The 17133-nt window shown below is 40.0% G+C and overlaps 5 protein-coding genes across 8 annotated transcripts; 3 read left to right on the forward strand and 2 right to left on the reverse strand.

The window, feature by feature from the left end:
• The first annotated feature begins 553 nt into the window (after positions 1-553).
• LOC111800184 (putative receptor protein kinase ZmPK1) lies at positions 554-3178 on the forward strand. The gene has a single exon (XM_023683774.2). The coding sequence runs from the start codon at positions 758-760 to the stop codon at positions 3176-3178; it is 2421 nt and encodes an 806-aa protein (XP_023539542.2). The 5' UTR covers positions 554-757.
• A 1741-nt stretch (positions 3179-4919) lies between these two features.
• LOC111800542 (putative receptor protein kinase ZmPK1) lies at positions 4920-7264 on the forward strand. The gene is given in 3 exon segments (XM_023684290.2): positions 4920-5139; positions 5142-6182; positions 6185-7264. Coding segments are annotated over 3 exon segments (2316 nt in total). The 3' UTR covers positions 7240-7264.
• A 104-nt stretch (positions 7265-7368) lies between these two features.
• On the reverse strand, positions 7369-11700 carry LOC111800545 (BEL1-like homeodomain protein 9). Of its 4 annotated transcripts, none has more exons than XR_015422265.1 (6): positions 11041-11700; positions 9818-10137; positions 9633-9693; positions 9222-9517; positions 8144-9050; positions 7369-8063 (listed from the first exon to the last, which is right to left on the reverse strand). XR_015422265.1 is itself a non-coding variant. In XM_023684295.2 (5 exons), exons 1-5 carry the CDS (start codon positions 11566-11568, stop codon positions 9152-9154), a joined length of 1194 nt encoding a protein of 397 aa, XP_023540063.2. In that variant the 5' UTR covers positions 11569-11699; the 3' UTR covers positions 9054-9151. The 4 variants fall into 4 exon arrangements, 2 of the variants coding, with proteins under 2 accessions (XP_023540063.2, XP_023540061.2); XR_015422264.1 differs by having other exon boundaries at positions 8144-9056; XM_023684295.2 differs by lacking the exons at positions 7369-8063; positions 8144-9050 and having other exon boundaries at positions 9054-9517; positions 9818-9940; positions 10022-10137; positions 11041-11699.
• Positions 7608-8110, forward strand: LOC111800549 (uncharacterized). Its single transcript, XM_023684298.2, has 2 exons — positions 7608-7745; positions 7826-8110. Exons 1-2 carry the CDS (start codon positions 7608-7610, stop codon positions 8015-8017), a joined length of 330 nt encoding a protein of 109 aa, XP_023540066.2. The 3' UTR covers positions 8018-8110.
• Positions 11701-12569: 869 nt separating the features above from the next.
• Positions 12570-15285, reverse strand: LOC111800544 (protein NRT1/ PTR FAMILY 5.6). The gene is made up of 4 exons (XM_023684292.2): positions 15094-15285; positions 14572-14789; positions 13943-14487; positions 12570-13525 (listed from the first exon to the last, which is right to left on the reverse strand). The coding sequence occupies exons 1-4, from the start codon at positions 15218-15220 to the stop codon at positions 12646-12648; spliced, it is 1770 nt and encodes a 589-aa protein (XP_023540060.2). The 5' UTR covers positions 15221-15285; the 3' UTR covers positions 12570-12645.
• Between the last annotated feature and the right edge of the window lie 1848 nt (positions 15286-17133).

The following is a 17133-nucleotide window of genomic DNA, read 5'->3' on the forward strand; positions in this document are numbered from 1 at the left end:
CTAACAATTTTAAAACGTTTTTGTTAGAGAGAAATTTCTACACTTGTAAAGGAATGCTTCGTTCTCTCTCCGATATGGGATCTCACATGTATATATATATCATACATATATGATGTTGTTCATATTAAAATGTTATTAATAAATTTTCTCAAGAATACAATTCCCGGTCGTTTTACTAATATATTTAAAAATGAAAAGTATAAAGTCGAAAATTGTATCTCTTTCAATGAGAATTTCAATTCCAACTACGATGATTTGAATATTAATTCCAATCAATTCCTATTTCATATTAAATGAACATTCTAATTTTATTTATCATCTATTCATTATTCATTATTGACTTCAACTTTATAAATTATAATTTCTTTTGCTTCCCTTTCAAATGAAAATTTGACTATTTTTTAATATGAATCTCAGATAATGCTTAGTATTAACATAAATATAACTCAATTAATTAATATATTATTGGAATTTAAAAAAAAATAGAATTGGGTATTGCTAAAATGTTCAAAGTCAACAACCCAAATATTTATAATTTAAGTGAAGTGGGTGATAAATTAATAATCAGTATCAATAATGATGAAGCTCCATTGAAGATCCTTCCAAATGTGACATTTCTGGAAAAGGCAGCCATTTATGACCGATCATCGCCTAAGCTCTTGCCGTTTCCTTCCAGTTATTGACCCACAAAAATTAAATTCAATTCTCGTTCTTATAAATTCCATTCCAAAACTTAGCTTACTGTAAACTGCTCAAGATGTTGATTCCTCTACTTCTTGCTTTCTTCTCTGTTTGGCCTCCTCCGCCGGTAATGGCGTTGCAGAGGCTGACTTCCGGCGACTACATGGCGGTGGAGAACGCCAACCACTTCCTAATTTCCCCAAATGGAACCTTTTCTTCTGGGTTTTATCGCGTCGGCAACAACTCGTATTGTTACTCAATTTGGTTCACTAATAGCTTCAATAAAACACTTGTATGGATGGCTAACAGAGACAAACCGGTGAACGGAGAGCAATCTCGATTAACCCTCAACGCCGATTCCAATTTGGTTTTGACCGACGCCGACGGCACTGTCGTTTGGTCCACCGACACAGTCTCCGCCGGCGAAATCGAACTCCGACTACTCGAAACAGGAAACCTCGTACTGATGAACCAATCACAACATTTCATTTGGCAAAGCTTTGATTTCCCTACTGATACTCTGCTTCCAGGGCAACGATTTCTCAAGTCATCAACTTTGATATCAATGAGAACTCAACGAACATATCTATCAGGCTTTTATTACTTCAAATTCAACGACGATAACGTGTTGAATCTCATTTATAATGGCCCTTCCCTCTCTAGTGTCTATTGGCCTTACACAATGGTTCTTGTCTTCGAAAATGGCCGAACTCCTTACAATAGCTCAAGAATTGCAATTCTAGACGAAATGGGTGGGTTTCAATCGAGTGATAGATTCAAATTTAACGCTACGGATTATGGGTTTGGTCCAAAAAGGAGATTAACGATGGATTATGATGGGATTTTGAGATTGTATAGCCTGGATGAAGCCACTGGAGCTTGGAAGATCACATGGGTTCCTGATGGGCGTGTTGATGCTTGTATGGTTCATGGGTTGTGTGGAGATTATGGCATTTGTGAATACAACCCATTTCCATCTTGTTCTTGTCCCCCTGGCTTTTACAGAGCCGATTCTTCCGATTGGACTAAAGGGTGTAAGCCATTAATGAATTTGACGTGTGAGTCAATGTCCAAGGAAGTGGACTTCATTCAATTGCCTAACACGGATTACTTCGGCTATGATTGGAGTTACGCGCAGCATGTTTCCATTGATGTGTGTAAGGATATTTGCCTTAGTAGCTGCGAGTGCTCTGGATTTGGCTATGCAGTTGATGGCTCGGGGCAGTGTTATCCCAAAAGTGCTCTTCGAAATGGGTATCGAAAGCCGGATCTTGCGGTGAAGATGTTCATGAAGGTGCCGGAGGCTATGGTGAAATCTACAATGGACACATATTCTAATGAATTGAATTGCTCGATGGAAACAGAGCTTGTTATGAACACTCATACGGAAGGGGGGAAAGGTAGTAAATTTGAATACATGGGGCTGTTGATTGGTGTGGTGGTGGCTATTGGGGTGAGTGAGGTTGTGTTTGTTGGGTTTGGTTGGTGGTTCATTTTTCGCAAGAGGGTTCGTGAAGAATTGGTTAATATGGGTTATGTTGTCTTAGCTATGGGGTTTAAAAGATTTTCATACGATGAATTGAAGAGAGCTACCAAAAATTTCAAGCAAGAGATAGGCAAAGGTGGGTTTGGGACTGTTTACAAGGGCGAATTGGACGATGGAAGGATCGTGGGGGTGAAGAGATTAGAAGGCGTTTTACAAGGAGATGCAGAGTTTTGGGCAGAGGTGAGCATAATCGGGAAGATAAACCACAAGAACTTAGTGAAATTATGGGGTTTTTGCGCCGAAAAACACCACAAGATGTTAGTTTATGAGTATGTAAGAAATGGGTCATTGGACAAACATTTATTCTCATCTTGTTCGTTAAATTTGGATCAAAGATACGAAATCGCCGTCGGAACAGCAAAGGGTTTATCGTATTTACACGAAGAATGTCTTGAATGGATTCTTCATTGTGATATCAAGCCACAGAATATACTTCTTGATGAGGGCTTGGAGGCTAAGGTTGCGGATTTTGGGATGTCGAAGCTTTTTCGAGAGATTAATGAAAGTGGGTTCTCGAAGGTGCGTGGGACACGAGGCTATTTGGCTCCTGAATGGATGATGAACCTTAAGATTGATGCGAAGGCGGATGTTTATAGCTATGGAGTTGTTCTTTTAGAGCTTCTTACGGGGAAGAATGCTTCTAGTTTTCGATCGTCGACCACGGGCGACGATGGGGGATGCGTGGATTTAGTGAAGTGGATAATGAAGAACGTTGAGGATGGTGAGGTTGGTAAGGTGGTGGATCCGAGATTGAATGTGGAGGAGGATCAAAGGAAGAAGATGAAGGTGTTGCTGAAAGTGGGTCTTCAATGTGTACGTGAAGATCGGAACTTGAGGCCTGTAATGAGTAGAATTGTTGAGCTTCTTGCATGCTGTGAAGAACCAGAAGAACCAGACGTTCATGGAGATGTTTATGATGAAGAAATTTGTACAGTTTGTGTTTCTTTCTAATTAAGAGGATTTGAATCTTAATTTCTAGTTAGTTTTAATTTCTAGTTAGTTTTAAACCGAGAGATTTAATATATATGTGAGAAGGAGTACATTAATGAATCGAGATCAAAGATCAGGTTCGAATAAGAACTATCTTGAGAATATGATGACTATCAAAGGTTTAAAAAATTTGAAAAGTCACTGCTCATACTAATAAGGTGCGTCTATATCCATTAGATATTATTCTATTGGCCTATATGAAATCTAATGTCAGCTGTAATGTGAGATCGCACAATCCCATATTAATTGGAGAGGAGAACGAAATGTGAAAACTTTTCCCTACCATAGGCGTAACGGGGAAGCCCAAAAACTTTAAGGGAAAGCTCAAAGAGGATAGTATCCGAATGAGTACCGGTTTCGCTATGTAACTCTCAAAGATGCGTTTTAAGCCCATTGGGCAAGCCCAAAGATAGGCTTTCCCTCAAAAAGGACAATATCTGCTACGGTGGAATTGGGCCCTTACAAGAAAGGAGATGCGTTTTAAGCCCATTGGGCAAGCCCAAAGATAGGCTTTCCCTCAAAAAGGACAATATCTGCTACGGTGGAATTGGGCCCTTACAAGAAAGGAGATGCGTTTTAAGCCCATCGGGGAAGCCCAAAGATGGGTTTTCCCTCAAATAGGACAATATCTGCTACCGGTGGACTTGGGCCCTTACAAGAAAGGAGATGCGTTTTAAGCCCATCGGGGAAGCCCAAAGATGGGTTTTCCCTCAAATAGGACAATATCTGCTACCGGTGGACTTGGGCCCTTACAAGAAAGGAGATGCGTTTTAAGCCCATCGAGCAAGCCCAAAGATAGGCTTTCCCTCAAAAAGGACAATATCTGCTACGGTGGAATTGGGCCCTTACAAGAAAGGAGATGCGTTTTAAGCCCATTGGGCAAGCCCAAAGATAGGCTTTCCCTCAAAAAGGACAATATCTGCTACGGTGGAATTGGGCCCTTACAAGAAAGGAGATGCGTTTTAAGCCCATCGGGGAAGCCCAAAGATGGGTTTTCCCTCCAATAGGACAATATCTGCTACCGGTGGACTTGGGCCCTTACAAGAAAGGAGATGCGTTTTAAGCCCATCGAGCAAGCCTAAAGATGGGCTTTCCCTCAAAGAGGACAATATATGCTACCGATGGACTTGGACTCTTACTGGAAAGGAGATGTGTTTTAAGTCCATCATGCAAGTCCAAATATGGGTTTTCCCTCAAAGAAGACAATATCTGTTACTGGTAGACTTGGGCTTTTACAAGAAAGGAGATACGTTTTAAGCCCATCGAGCAAGCTTAACAGGAAAGGAGATGCGTAATCGGGAAAGGAGAAAAGGAGATGTGTTTTAAGCCCATTGGGCAAGTTTAAAGATGGGGTTTCCCTCGTAGAGAACAATATCTACTACCAGTGGACTTAGGCCCTTACAGGAAAGGAGATGCGTAATCGGGCAAGCTCAAAGATGGATTTTCCCTCCAAGAGAACAATATCGGCTACCGGTAGACTTGGGCCCTTACACGGGCGGAAGTGCAGTGTTAAACGGAGATAACTTGCTATCTACTCAACCAATGAAGTCTAATATTGCTTCTTCCCATCGGCCATTGACCCAAAAAGGAAGACTAAGTTGTTGCATGAATACATTTCCAAAACGTCTAAATTGGTACCAAAATCTCTTACAAAGGCCACCATTTCTGCAAGTTTTTGTGTTCAAAATTCTCCAACATCATAATGTTCGTCTCCGCCCTTCTATTTTACTTTCTTCTTGCACCGTTCTCGGCTCCGGCTGAACCAACTCCACCACAACTCCAGAGGCTAACTCAGGGAGGATCCATAGCCGTCGAAGACCAGACTCAATTCCTAACTTCCCCAGATGGAAGCTTTTCATCTGGGTTTTACAAGGTCGGCAACAATTCCTTCTGCTATTCAATTTGGTTCGCAAAAAGCGCCGACAAACTGTCGTTTGGATGGCAAACAGAGACAACCCAGTCAACGGACACCAATCCAAATTGATCCTCAAAGCCAACGGAAATCTGGTACTCACCGATGCAGATGGCTCCCTCACATGGTCTACAAACACAATCACTACAGAACAAGTTGAGCTTCGGCTTCTTGAGAATGGAAATCTTGTGCTGATGAACCAAATCGGAGGGTTTATTTGGCAGAGCTTCGATTCCCCAACAGATACTCTGCTTCCACAGCAACAATTTCTCAAGAATTCCACTCTGGTTTCAATGAGAAGTCCAGGTACTTACCTATCTGGGTTCTATTTCTTGAAATTCAACGACGACAACGTTCTAAATCTCATTTATAATAGCCCTTCGCTCTCGAGTATCTACTGGCCTGATCCTGGTAGGAGTGTGTTTGAAAATGGTCGAACTCGGTATAACAGCTCCAGAGTAGCAATTTTAAATGACATGGGAAGGTTTGAATCCACTGACAACTTGAATTTCAATGCTACGGATTATGGGTTCGGTCCGAAAAGGAGATTAACAATGGATTACGACGGAGTTTTGAGATTGTATAGCCTTGTTGAATCAACTGGCACTTGGAACATATCATGGCTTCCAATGGGTCAACTAGATGCTTGTTTGGTTCATGGGTTATGTGGAGAATTTGGAATTTGTTCATACAATCCATTCCCCACTTGCACATGTCCTCCTGGTTTCACTAGAAACGATGCTTCAGATTGGAGTAAAGGCTGCAAACCTTCTTTCAATCTGAGCTGTGATTCCCAGAATTTGGATTTCATGCATCTTCCTCGTACGGATTATTATGGCTATGACTTGGTGGGTTACACCAGAGGTGTCTCTGTTGAGACATGTAGGAATTCATGTCTCAAGAACTGTCAATGTTTGGGATTTGGATACTCAATGGAAGGATTTGGACAATGCTTTCCCAAAGGAGCTCTTCGTAATGGGAATTTAAAACCTGATAGCATTATTCTCATGCATATCAAGATTCCAAAAGAAAACAGAGTAACAGAGATGAAGAAGGAGATTTGAAATGCTCTGTTTCAGAACTCGTTCCAACCACACAAGTTTATGCAGAAAACAAAGCTAAGTTTCGATACATGGGATTAATGATTGGATTTGTAGGTGTTGTTGGGTTCATTGAATTCATTTTTATAGGATTTGGGTGGTGGAATGTGTTCCGGAAGCGAGTTAATGAAGAGTTGGTTAACATGGGTTACATTGTTTTAGCCATGGGATTCAAACGATTCACATACGCAGAAATGAATCGGGCGACGAGAAACTTCAAGCAAGTGATCGGAAAAGGAGGGTTTGGAACCGTTTACAAAGGAGAATTGGACGATGGAAGGGCCGTGGCAGTGAAGAGATTAGAAGGCGTTTTACAAGGAGAAGCAGAGTTCTGGGCAGAGGTGAGCATCATCGGAAAGATAAACCACAAGAACTTAGTGAAATTGTGGGGTTTTTGCGCTGAGAAACAGCACAAGATGTTAGTTTATGAGTTCGTGAAAAATGGGTCACTGGACAAATTGCTATTCTCGGATTCATCAGAAACATTAGGATTGGAACAGAGGTACGAGATTGCTGTCGGGACAGCAAAGGGGTTATCATATTTGCATGAAGAATGTCTAGAATGGGTTCTTCACTGCGACGTGAAGCCTCAAAACATACTCCTCGACGAGGGTTTGGAGGCGAGAGTGGCAGATTTTGGAATGTCGAAGCTTTTTGGAGAGATTAAGGAAAGTGGATTCTCGAGGGTGAGAGGAACGAGAGGGTACTTAGCGCCAGAATGGATGATGGACCAGAAAATAGATGCGAAGGCTGATGTTTACAGCTTTGGCATCGTTTTGCTCGAGCTGGCGAGCGGCAAATGTGCATCAAAATTCCATCTGGTGAGGTGGATGATGGAGAGCATAGAACAAGGGAAGATTGAAGATGTGATCGATCCAAGGCTTGTTGAGAGGCAAGATAGGGTGAAGATTGAGACGTTGGTACGAGTTGGTTTACTATGCGTTAAGGAAGATCGAAATTTGAGGCCTGCGATGAGCAGAGTTGTAGAACTTCTTAGCTCTGGACTGTGAAATCTCACATTGGTTAGAATCGTGCGTGACAGCGAGGACCCTGGCCCCGTGTTGTCCATTCTCTAAGGCCACCAATCAAAGCGTCCAAAGCTTTGAAATAATGTTTAGAATAGACACAAAAAGTAAGTGTTTGTGAGAAGATATTTTAGTGCGACAACTGTATTGATTTAACTCCTGCTAATGCAAACAAAGTGTAAAAGAACAGAGAGCAAGCAGGGAAATATCATGATTTGGGGTTTAAAGCACAGCCACGGGATTAAACCCAAGTATCAAATGATACCATTCACTTCATTTCTCTGACATTGGGCATATAAATTTGCAGTGGTTCATGGTAGCAGGCTTTTGCAGCAGGCTGGTTGGTATTGAAGATGTTAGAGGGCAAAGGTGTGGTCGGCGAAACAGACATGGCAGAGGTGATCCAAGGCCATGGCCTTGCCTTGGCTTACAAAGCACTTGATCAACACGAAGTATCCGACTCTCAATCCATTGCACGTTTCATCAAACAGGTTCATATATTGCTTTAAATTTCACCACTCAACTCCTTGTGTGTGGATGATGTTAATGACTTTGAGGTTTTGATAATTAGAGGTTGGACGAAGCTTATGGGCCGGCATGGCAGTGTGTGGTGGGCAAAGCGTTTGGAGGCTGCATTACCCATGTGTGTGGTACCTTCATCTCCTTCCATGTGGATACCATGGAGTTCCTCATCTTTAAAGACGCAACAGACTGCTTCAAAAGCCTTCAACACACCCTTGGAGGACGTCCCCACAAAGCTTAAATCTTTACACAAACACATTTCTGCTACCACTTCTGTATAACTTTACCTATAACAACAGTTGAATAAAAAAATCATCTCCATCTCTTCATACAACACTAAAAACCAGAACCAAAACAGCATACGCACCTTGCAGGCAGGGGAGCTCATAATCTGATTGTCAAATCCAACATTGCCCGCAAGGAAGAGGTAATCTGCAACCCGAGGGCTAGACAAGAACAATATCTAAACCTCAGGATGCAGATTACCCTAACCTTGCCCAATAAATTCCAAGACCTAAACAAGGGGCAGAGAGTGGGGGAAGAAGGAGATGATGTTCATATGCTAAATTCATGGGTATTTATAGCCTTAAAAATATATATATGTATATATATATATATATATATATATATATATATATATATATATATATATTCAAAAGCATATAAAAATTAATATGTTTTACAAAAAGCGTGCATAAAGGAGAAACACATGATAAGGTGCTGTAATACAATTATGAGTTTGTTCTGTTCTTCCCTTGCCAATTGCAAGATGGAACAAGCTTTCCTTCCCTTTTTTTTTGGGACACAGATTGTTCTTTCTTTGACCACTTTTTTTCCCACACATTTTACCTTATTCATGAAAAAAAACAAATTATTCCACTCGGTTTTCAAGCCATTACAGCGGCCCACAACACATTGTGTGATGTCACATATTGGTTGAGGAGGAGAACAAACAACCATTTATAAGGGTGTGGAAACCTTCCCCTAACTTTTAAAGCTCTGAGGGGAAGCCTCCCCTCAAAGGCTAATAAAGACGCTGGCCTCAAAGAGGGTGGATTTGGGGGCAATCCCACATCGATTAGAGGAAGGAAAGAGTGCCAGCAAGGACGCTGGCCCCGAAGGGGGTGTATTGTGACCTCCCACAATATCTGCTAGCGGTGGATATGGGCCGTTACACATTGGTTGCCACAGTCGGGCAGTTACACATGGGTTCCCACAGTCTTGTTTAAAGAGACCAAAATAAAGGCCCAATACATGGGCCCGCTCATTCCACTCTGTTTCTGTCAGGAAAACAGGGTAAGATCTTAATTCCATTCAGCTCAAGCTCCGAGAAGGAAGCTAATTAGAGGAAACCCATTTACAAACACAAAGAATTTCAGCCTACAAAGTCATGTAACAGCTGAGTTCCAACAACATCTCTACCAAAATGTCCACCCATTACGTACCCAACAGGGAAGCCGCCAATGCCATTGTTCTGGTGAAGGCCAAGAGTTAAGGAAACTCCGCCGTTGTTGTTGTTGCTCGCCATATGGGGATGGCTTGACAAGTTGTAACATATGTTAAAGGGCTCATCTTGAATCCCCATTGGTATGTCATGAGGTTCGTTTCGCGATGGAGGATGCTCGTTTCGATCTTCTTCTCTATGGCAATTCTTCTGTGTTTGCTTTGTTTCAAGATTGTATATTTCTTCAACCATTGGCTTCCAAAGCCTCACTCTTGCATTAATGAACCAGTTAGAGACCTGTGTCAAAGAGTACAATGATTATTATTATTATTATTGTTATTATTGTTATTATTGTTATTATTGTCTTTTAGAGAAAAAGATTAATATTTAGAAATGACAAAGTAATGCGGACCTGACTACGAGACAGACCAGTCTGTTTAGCCAACATAAGCTTGTCGGTATCAGAAGGATAACTGTCCCAAACAGACAACAATACCAAACAAAATCCTTAATAACCGAAGCATTTAACCCATTACTCTCATGCTTGGATCAAAATACTATGGTTATATGGTGTTATATGGTTAAGGGGGGTCTTACGGATGCAAAAAATGATCGAACAGCCAACCACGAAGAACTGTCACTGCTTGTTCGGGTAGTCCTCGTTGCGGTCGCCAAACAGGCTGATGGTCGAGAAATCCCGGGTTTTGAACCGATCTTTGACTGTAGTCACCACCATGAGTCCTTTTATTGAATTTAAGTTGGTCAATAATAGCATTTTTCAAGCTTTGGAAATGCTTGTACATGGCTTTTATAGCTTGGTTGGCATAGGGCGCTGCATTCCCGAGCCCGGAGATGTACTCGAACGATGTCATCACTTCCTCGATTTGTTGATAGTATTGCTTATACTTTCGGTAAACCTAGATCATGACCACGAACAAAACAGAAGTCACTCCATGAAAATAACGACCATAATAAGGGTGTGGAAACCTCTCTAGATGCATTGTAACAATTCAAGGTTTTTCCTTTCGGGCTTCCCGACGCGTCTCTTAGAGAAAGATTTTCACACCCTTGTAAAGAATGCTCCGTTCTCTCCTCCCAACATATGTGTGGGATCTCACACGCTCATAAACAGAAAATACACAATGAATTACCCCACAAAAAAACCCAATAATAATAGACTCCAAACATTATGATCATAGTATTTAAAAAACAAAAGGAATATATTTATGTTCATAACACCTTTATGGAAGAAAAGTAAAAATGTTTAGAGAAAATGGATTCCTTCAATCACTTTGATTAAGCACATTATGCCCAGACATGGTGAAAAAAAAAGATATCCATAAGAGAAGAACTTCATGCAATGGGTACTAACTAAGTCAGACACACTTTAGAAGGCCAATACTCATTTATGCATATATTCCCTGTAATCACCTTTTCAAAAAGAGAAGAAATCATGTGAGATGAAGCTGCTACATCAATCCTTTAAGAACAGACACGAATCTAATGCATATTTCACTAAAGCAGAGGATAGATTAGATTAGATATAACATTATTAGGAATAACTCATCCCCTAATCAAAGGATTCATTTTAATTTCCCCTAATTTCTTAATCCCAAGAACATGCAAAGAGTGCTAATTGGGGTCCATGATTGATTATAATGATACTAAATGCCATCATTTCAATGTAAAATCTGACTAGAAAATTACCCATAAACAGGAAGTAATTAAAAATTAAATCAAAACCCAAAACCCAATGTAAGTTGGGATCCAATTTTCACAAACTTCAAGTCAATATGGTTAAGAAAAATGTTGAATGGTACCTCGTCGAGCATGGAAACAAGGGTAGATTTGTTAGAAGCAAGGGAATGATCGACAACTCCACAGTCACTCAAGCTGTCGGAAGTGGCCGAAGAGGATTGAGTCCGTTGAAGGCCAACAACATCACAGAGCTCCTCCAACAACTGCTGAGCAGGCTTCAAAAACCTCGACCCTTTCAAAATGGAAGCGTAGCCAGTGAAAGGTTCAAGAGGAACATTAACAATACTCAGATAGGGGTGAGAGGAGAGAGATAAAGAGAGGGGTTCGGGCTTGAAGGCGGCGTAGCAATGGTTTAAGAGAACAGGGTTGTTGGAATCGGGTAAGAGGGAAGAGGGAATTTGTGTGTCGAAGAAGGGGTGGTGGAATTGGAAAAGAGGATTGTTGGCGGCGGCGGCGGAGAGGATGTCGGAGGAGGAAATTAATGAGGGGTCGTAAAAAGGGAGGAAAGAGGAGCGGTCGGGTTGTTCTCGGAGCTTATCACGGCGGCTCTGTTGAGGGACATGGTCGAAGGATTCAATGCCGTCAGCCATGAAAAGAGAAGAGAACAAATTATTCGTTGGGTTTGAATTGCATTTCTGGGTTGTGTTGGGTTAAGGAGATAGGGTTTGGGAAACCACCGGAGGGAAACCGGGTAAAGCCGGTAATGAATGAACCAAGCTGCGTGGCAGATGTTTCTGACATGGGTTTAATGTTTTTTTTCTTTTCATAATTATAAATTAATTAATTTAAAGTTTCCTACTTAGTACTTCATAGACTCATATACATATGCGTGGCCACACACGGTTCACATATGCGCACATAAACCTATCAGATGGACTCGTATACATACCCTTGAACCTGACTTGATCGAGCACAACACATTAACATCAAGCCCTATCCATGTGGTGGATGTAGGTTTTGTAGGTCATTCTTCGATTGAGATAGCAAATTTCTGTTAATTAGTTTTCGAACAAAGAATTGTGAGCCTCGAATGTGTAGTCTAAAGTGACTAAAGTGTTGAACAAAGGGTGTACTTTGTTCGAAGGCTCTAGAGAAAGGAGTTGAGCCTCGATAAAGGGGAGGCTTATAGTGTACTTTGTTCGAGGGGAGGATTGTTGAGGATTATTGAGAGAGTCTCACGTTGGTTAATTTAGGGAATGATCATGAGTTTATAAGTGGAGAATACTATCTCTATTCGTACGAGGCCTCTTGGAAAGCCCAAAGCAAAGTTATGGGAACTTATGCTCAAAGTCGACAATATCGACTCTTAATATTTTATTATTATTATTATTATTATTATTATTATTTTCAATTAATAAATATTAGGGTTTTGCAAATAGATACTTATGATTGTGAATCTATTTTTGTTTTTTAGTAATTAATGAGAGAGAAATATGAAAATCTTTTGCTTGCGAGGGACGGAACGGAACGGTGTTACAGTTTAAACTTCACTTACCATCCAACTGACGTAAGCACCCACTTTTATATCATCAATTTTCCATTTAATTAAGTAACGGAAATTATATAATATATATTATATAAACGTGAAATTACATGCATGTCCATTAATTTACAAATACACAAATATTAAAAAAAAAAAAAAAACTATAGAAGCTGCTAATTATTTTTCAAACCGCTGAAGTTACGCCTCCGGCTTTGCCGTCGCCGTCGAAGCAATCAGCCACCGTGGTCCTCTGCACTGATTTATACGCATACTGGCGAGCAAACAGCACAAAAAAACACAAATTAACGGCCACAATTCCGGCAATTAGCCAATAGAAATGATCCAAACGGCTGGTGTTCAAATTGTCCCCAAACCAACTCTTCCCGCCGCTGCTCTTACCGGTGATCCGATCCACCGCCGTGATCAACAAGCTGCTGACGAAATTAGCAGCCCCATTAACACTCAAATAAAAAGCTATCCCAAGGCTCCTCATGGAATCAGGAACTTGATCGTAAAAGTACTCTTGCAGCCCCACCAATGCAAACCCATCTGCAATTCCAATGATTAAAAACTGCGGCCCCAGCCAGAACACGCTCATCGCCCCCGACCCTTTTGTTGGGCTGCCTTTTACTACGCCGAGTCGTTTTCGCTCGACGAGGCCGGCCACCGACATCGCCATGAACGAGAAGATCATTCCGATTCCGATCCTTTGGAGAATGGTTATGCCTCGCTCGTTGCCTGTTGTTTTGCGGAGGATCGGAACGAGTAGCCTGTCGTAGATGGCGACGGAGATGATCATGCCGACGGCAGCCAGACAGAACATGGAGGATGTCGGGATGATAAATGTGTTGCCGATTTTTCTGTCGAGTGTTGCGCATTGTTTAATGAAGAATGTGTAAGTTTGCGCCACGCAGATTCCAAAGGGTATGGAAGCTATCCAAATTGGGATCATGTTTAGAACAAGCTTCAATTCCTCAACTCTTGTGACTGTTGCAAGCCTCCATGGACTCTGTTTTCCAGCTGAATTGCTTGTCTCCCCCACGATCGCAGCTTTGTCCAAAAATCTGTACATTTTCAACTACTTCATTAGAACTTCCCGAGTTGGGACTCTTAGGAATCACGACTCTCGATATGATATTGTCCACTTTGAGCATAAGCTCTCGTGGGTTTGCTTTGGACTTCCCCAAAAGACCTCGTATTAATGGAGATGTATTGCTTACTAATCGTTTCCTTAACTTAGTCATGTTAATAGAATCTTCAAATGTCGTACAAATAAGTTATGAGTCTCTAGAGAAAGAGTCGAGTTTCGATTAAGAGGAGTTTGTTTGAGGGCTCCATAGGCCTCGGGGGAGGCTTTATAGTATACTTTGTTCAAGGGAAGGATCGTTGGGAAGTTCAAAAAATAAAGCTATTAGAGCTTACGCTCAAAATGGACAATATCGAGGAGTGATTAGGGGTTACTAAGAGAGATATAGTCTTACTTGAGCCTGTTTGTGTGAGTCAAGAGCCTCCCATCAACCTTGTCTGTAGCTTGAACTTCATAGAGATGAGCAGAATCTGAAGGATAAGGCAAGTTTCTCCTTGTAAAAGCAGCCACTAAAACCTGCAACAGAGGAGTTAAAGGGCTTCCTAATGGCGCCCTGTACCGATAAACCGGCCTTCCAACAAGGAAGATAGCAAGCGATGTTGCCATAACCGACGTGAGAATCACACCAGCCATGCCCCAGCCGACATGTTCTTGAACATACACAATTAACGTCACTCCAAATATGACACCAGCACAGAGCCCAGAGTTCCACCAATTGAAAAACGACATCTTTTGCTTCCTTTCCTCTACATGATCGTCATCGAACTGGTCGGCGCCAAAGCTCTCAAGAGATGGTTTGTGCCCACCAGTTCCAACGGAGATTAAGTAAATCGCCGTGAAGAACAAGACTTCATGGAGCTTCCTTGGCTCATCGCAGGGCTCACTACCGCAGGCCTTCAAGCTTGGTACAAGAGTGGACAATGTCAGCAGAGACAGCCCCTGCATTTTACACACCCACATGATAAAAAATCTTAACCAAAACGATAAATTGAATGAAACCCAGAAGTGAAAAAGGAGTATTACGAAGAGGTAAACAATGGTTGAAACGAGAACAGTGGAGAAACGGCCCAAATAAGCATCGGCCAAGAACCCGCCAAGCAGAGGCATCAAAGTGGTGACGCCAGTCCAATAATTAACATTCCTAGCCGCTGTTTTGAGGTCTTGTCGGATGACCCTGGTGAGATATATAACCAAACTCGTAGCTATTCCAAAGTAACTCAGCCTCTCACTGAACTCAATGGCTGCAACCAAAAAAGACGAAGAATAATGGAACATTATTCATAAAGTTAAGAACAAGAGGCATAGTAGCTTTAGCTTATACTTTTCATGTGATTGAACTCGTGTGGTCGGGACTTTATGTGATGACAGCCACATTAAAGAAAAGAAACATGATTCTCCTCTCTCTCTCTCTCTCTCTCTCTCTCTCTCTCTCTGTCTCTCTGTCTCTCTGTCTCTCTGTCTCTCTGTCTCTTCGTCGCAAGAGAAGCAAAAAGATAATGAATGAAAAGGCAAAGCTTTGAAGTAAAAACTATGGAGATTGGTTACCGATGATGAAGAGGGAAGCTTTCCAGACGCCGGTGGAAGCTCTGAGAGGAAGCCTTCGTTTATGATCAACAGAAGAATCATGAACCAAAATTTGATCTTCTCCTCTGTTTTCCGCCTCTGTTTTCATGTTCTTGAGACAGGAGAATATAATAAAGGGGATTGTTTGAATGTTGTGTACAAAGGATTGGGTTTGGAGTTCCTTAAATAGCCTCTCTCAAATTTCTACTCTCACACCTCCCAAGTAGAAAAGGGAATATTGTTCACTCTTTTGTCATTACTAGGGGACCATGCCCTACGTACCCAGCTCTCGTATTCCTTATAAGAGTGTGAAACAGTCTAAAAACTTCTCCTTTAACATATGCATTTAAAAACTGCAAGGCTGACGGCAATACGTAACATTAAAAGGTGCGTCAACCAAGACTCAAAGTTTCCAAATGGTGGGCTCTCCTTAGCAAACGCGTTTTAAAATCGTGAGGCTGACGGCTATACATACTAGGCTAAAACGAACAATATCTCTAGTATTTCAGTCTATAAACATATTAAAATCATGCAAGATTATCGAGATGTTTTTTATTATTATTATTATTATTATTATTATTATCAAAAGTTATAGATTTTTCAAAAGTAAAAAAAAATTGGGAATTCTAAAAGTTATTCTTCAATGGATTATTTTTTTTTTTTAGTTTGTAGGTAAATATAATTAGAAAAATGAGTTTTAATGGATTAAAAAAATAAAAATTATATTCCATAAAAGAATCACATCACCCTTTTTTCTAATAATATTCTTCTCTATAATATTTAATAAATATATATAAATTGTTTTGTAATTCAATTATTAATTAATAAAATAATAAATAATCAACGGTTAGGATTTAAGAAAAGTATTAAGATTTGAAGTTTAATGAATAATAATTAAGATTATTCTTAATCACTCAATTAACTTACTAAAATTCAGGATCATTCACTTTGCAACTGAATTTAAATGATTAAAAATGTTTCTTTTTTTCTTAAAAGAATCTAAAATGTTTTGGGAAAAAAACACGTTCGTTTATAATCATTTTCTTTTCTTTTAGATTATATTAAAAAAAAGAAAGATATATATTAGATTTATTTACTTTATAAAAATCTTAAAAAATCTAAAAAAAAATTAAAATTACCAAATTACCCTCCACCTAAAGCTATAATATTATACCATTGTGAATGGTCAGTGACAGGCAGTCACTCCCCTAATATTTTATTCATATAGCATTTTAATTTTGTGGGTTTTCAATATATTATCGAACCCATAATTAAAATTGAAATCTAAGTTTTCAATAAGCCATAGAAATAATAGTTTTTTAATAACAAATTTAAAATTAAAAAAAAAATGTGATCTAATAAACTCAATTATTATAAGTTTGAATTAAGTTAAATCCATATAATTCGATTATAATTACTTGAAGGAACGACTTGTGACCTAAAATCCTTTGAATTTGGGTCAAAATGCTCTTAATTTCAACTATTTTTTTAACCCAAATAAAATTAACCACATAAGAGTCATTAAGTAGGTTTAATTAGTTTATAATTATTTAAGCGGATTTTTTCAATTTTGTATCTAATTATAAAACTCGATCAAAATTTTAGAATTCTGATTCTGGCATTCCCTTACATCACTGCGACATGACCACTTTAGCTACGAGTAAGTCCTCATTTGTATGTTTTCTCGAAAAATTCTTAAAAAGTTATCTAATGTATGGTTTACTTAAGATAAGCGTGTTGAATGTAAGAATTTTTATAAAACTGGTAAGAAGATCACCGCTAGCAAATATTGTCCGCTTTGGCATGTTAGGGTGAAGTTTCTATACTCGTTCCCTTCTCCAACCGATGTGAGATATCACAATCCATCTCCCTTAGGAGCCTAACATTCTCGCTGACACACAACTTAAACCCACTACTAGCAAATATTGTTCACTTTAGCCCATTGGGGTATCAAACCCACTACTAGCGAATATTGTAGCAAATATTGTTCACTTTAGCCCATTGCGTATCATAATCAGCTTA

This window comes from Cucurbita pepo, chromosome 8, assembly GCF_057944985.1.
Source record: "Cucurbita pepo subsp. pepo isolate OVF chromosome 8, ASM5794498v1, whole genome shotgun sequence".
NCBI lineage: Eukaryota > Viridiplantae > Streptophyta > Magnoliopsida > Cucurbitales > Cucurbitaceae > Cucurbita > Cucurbita pepo.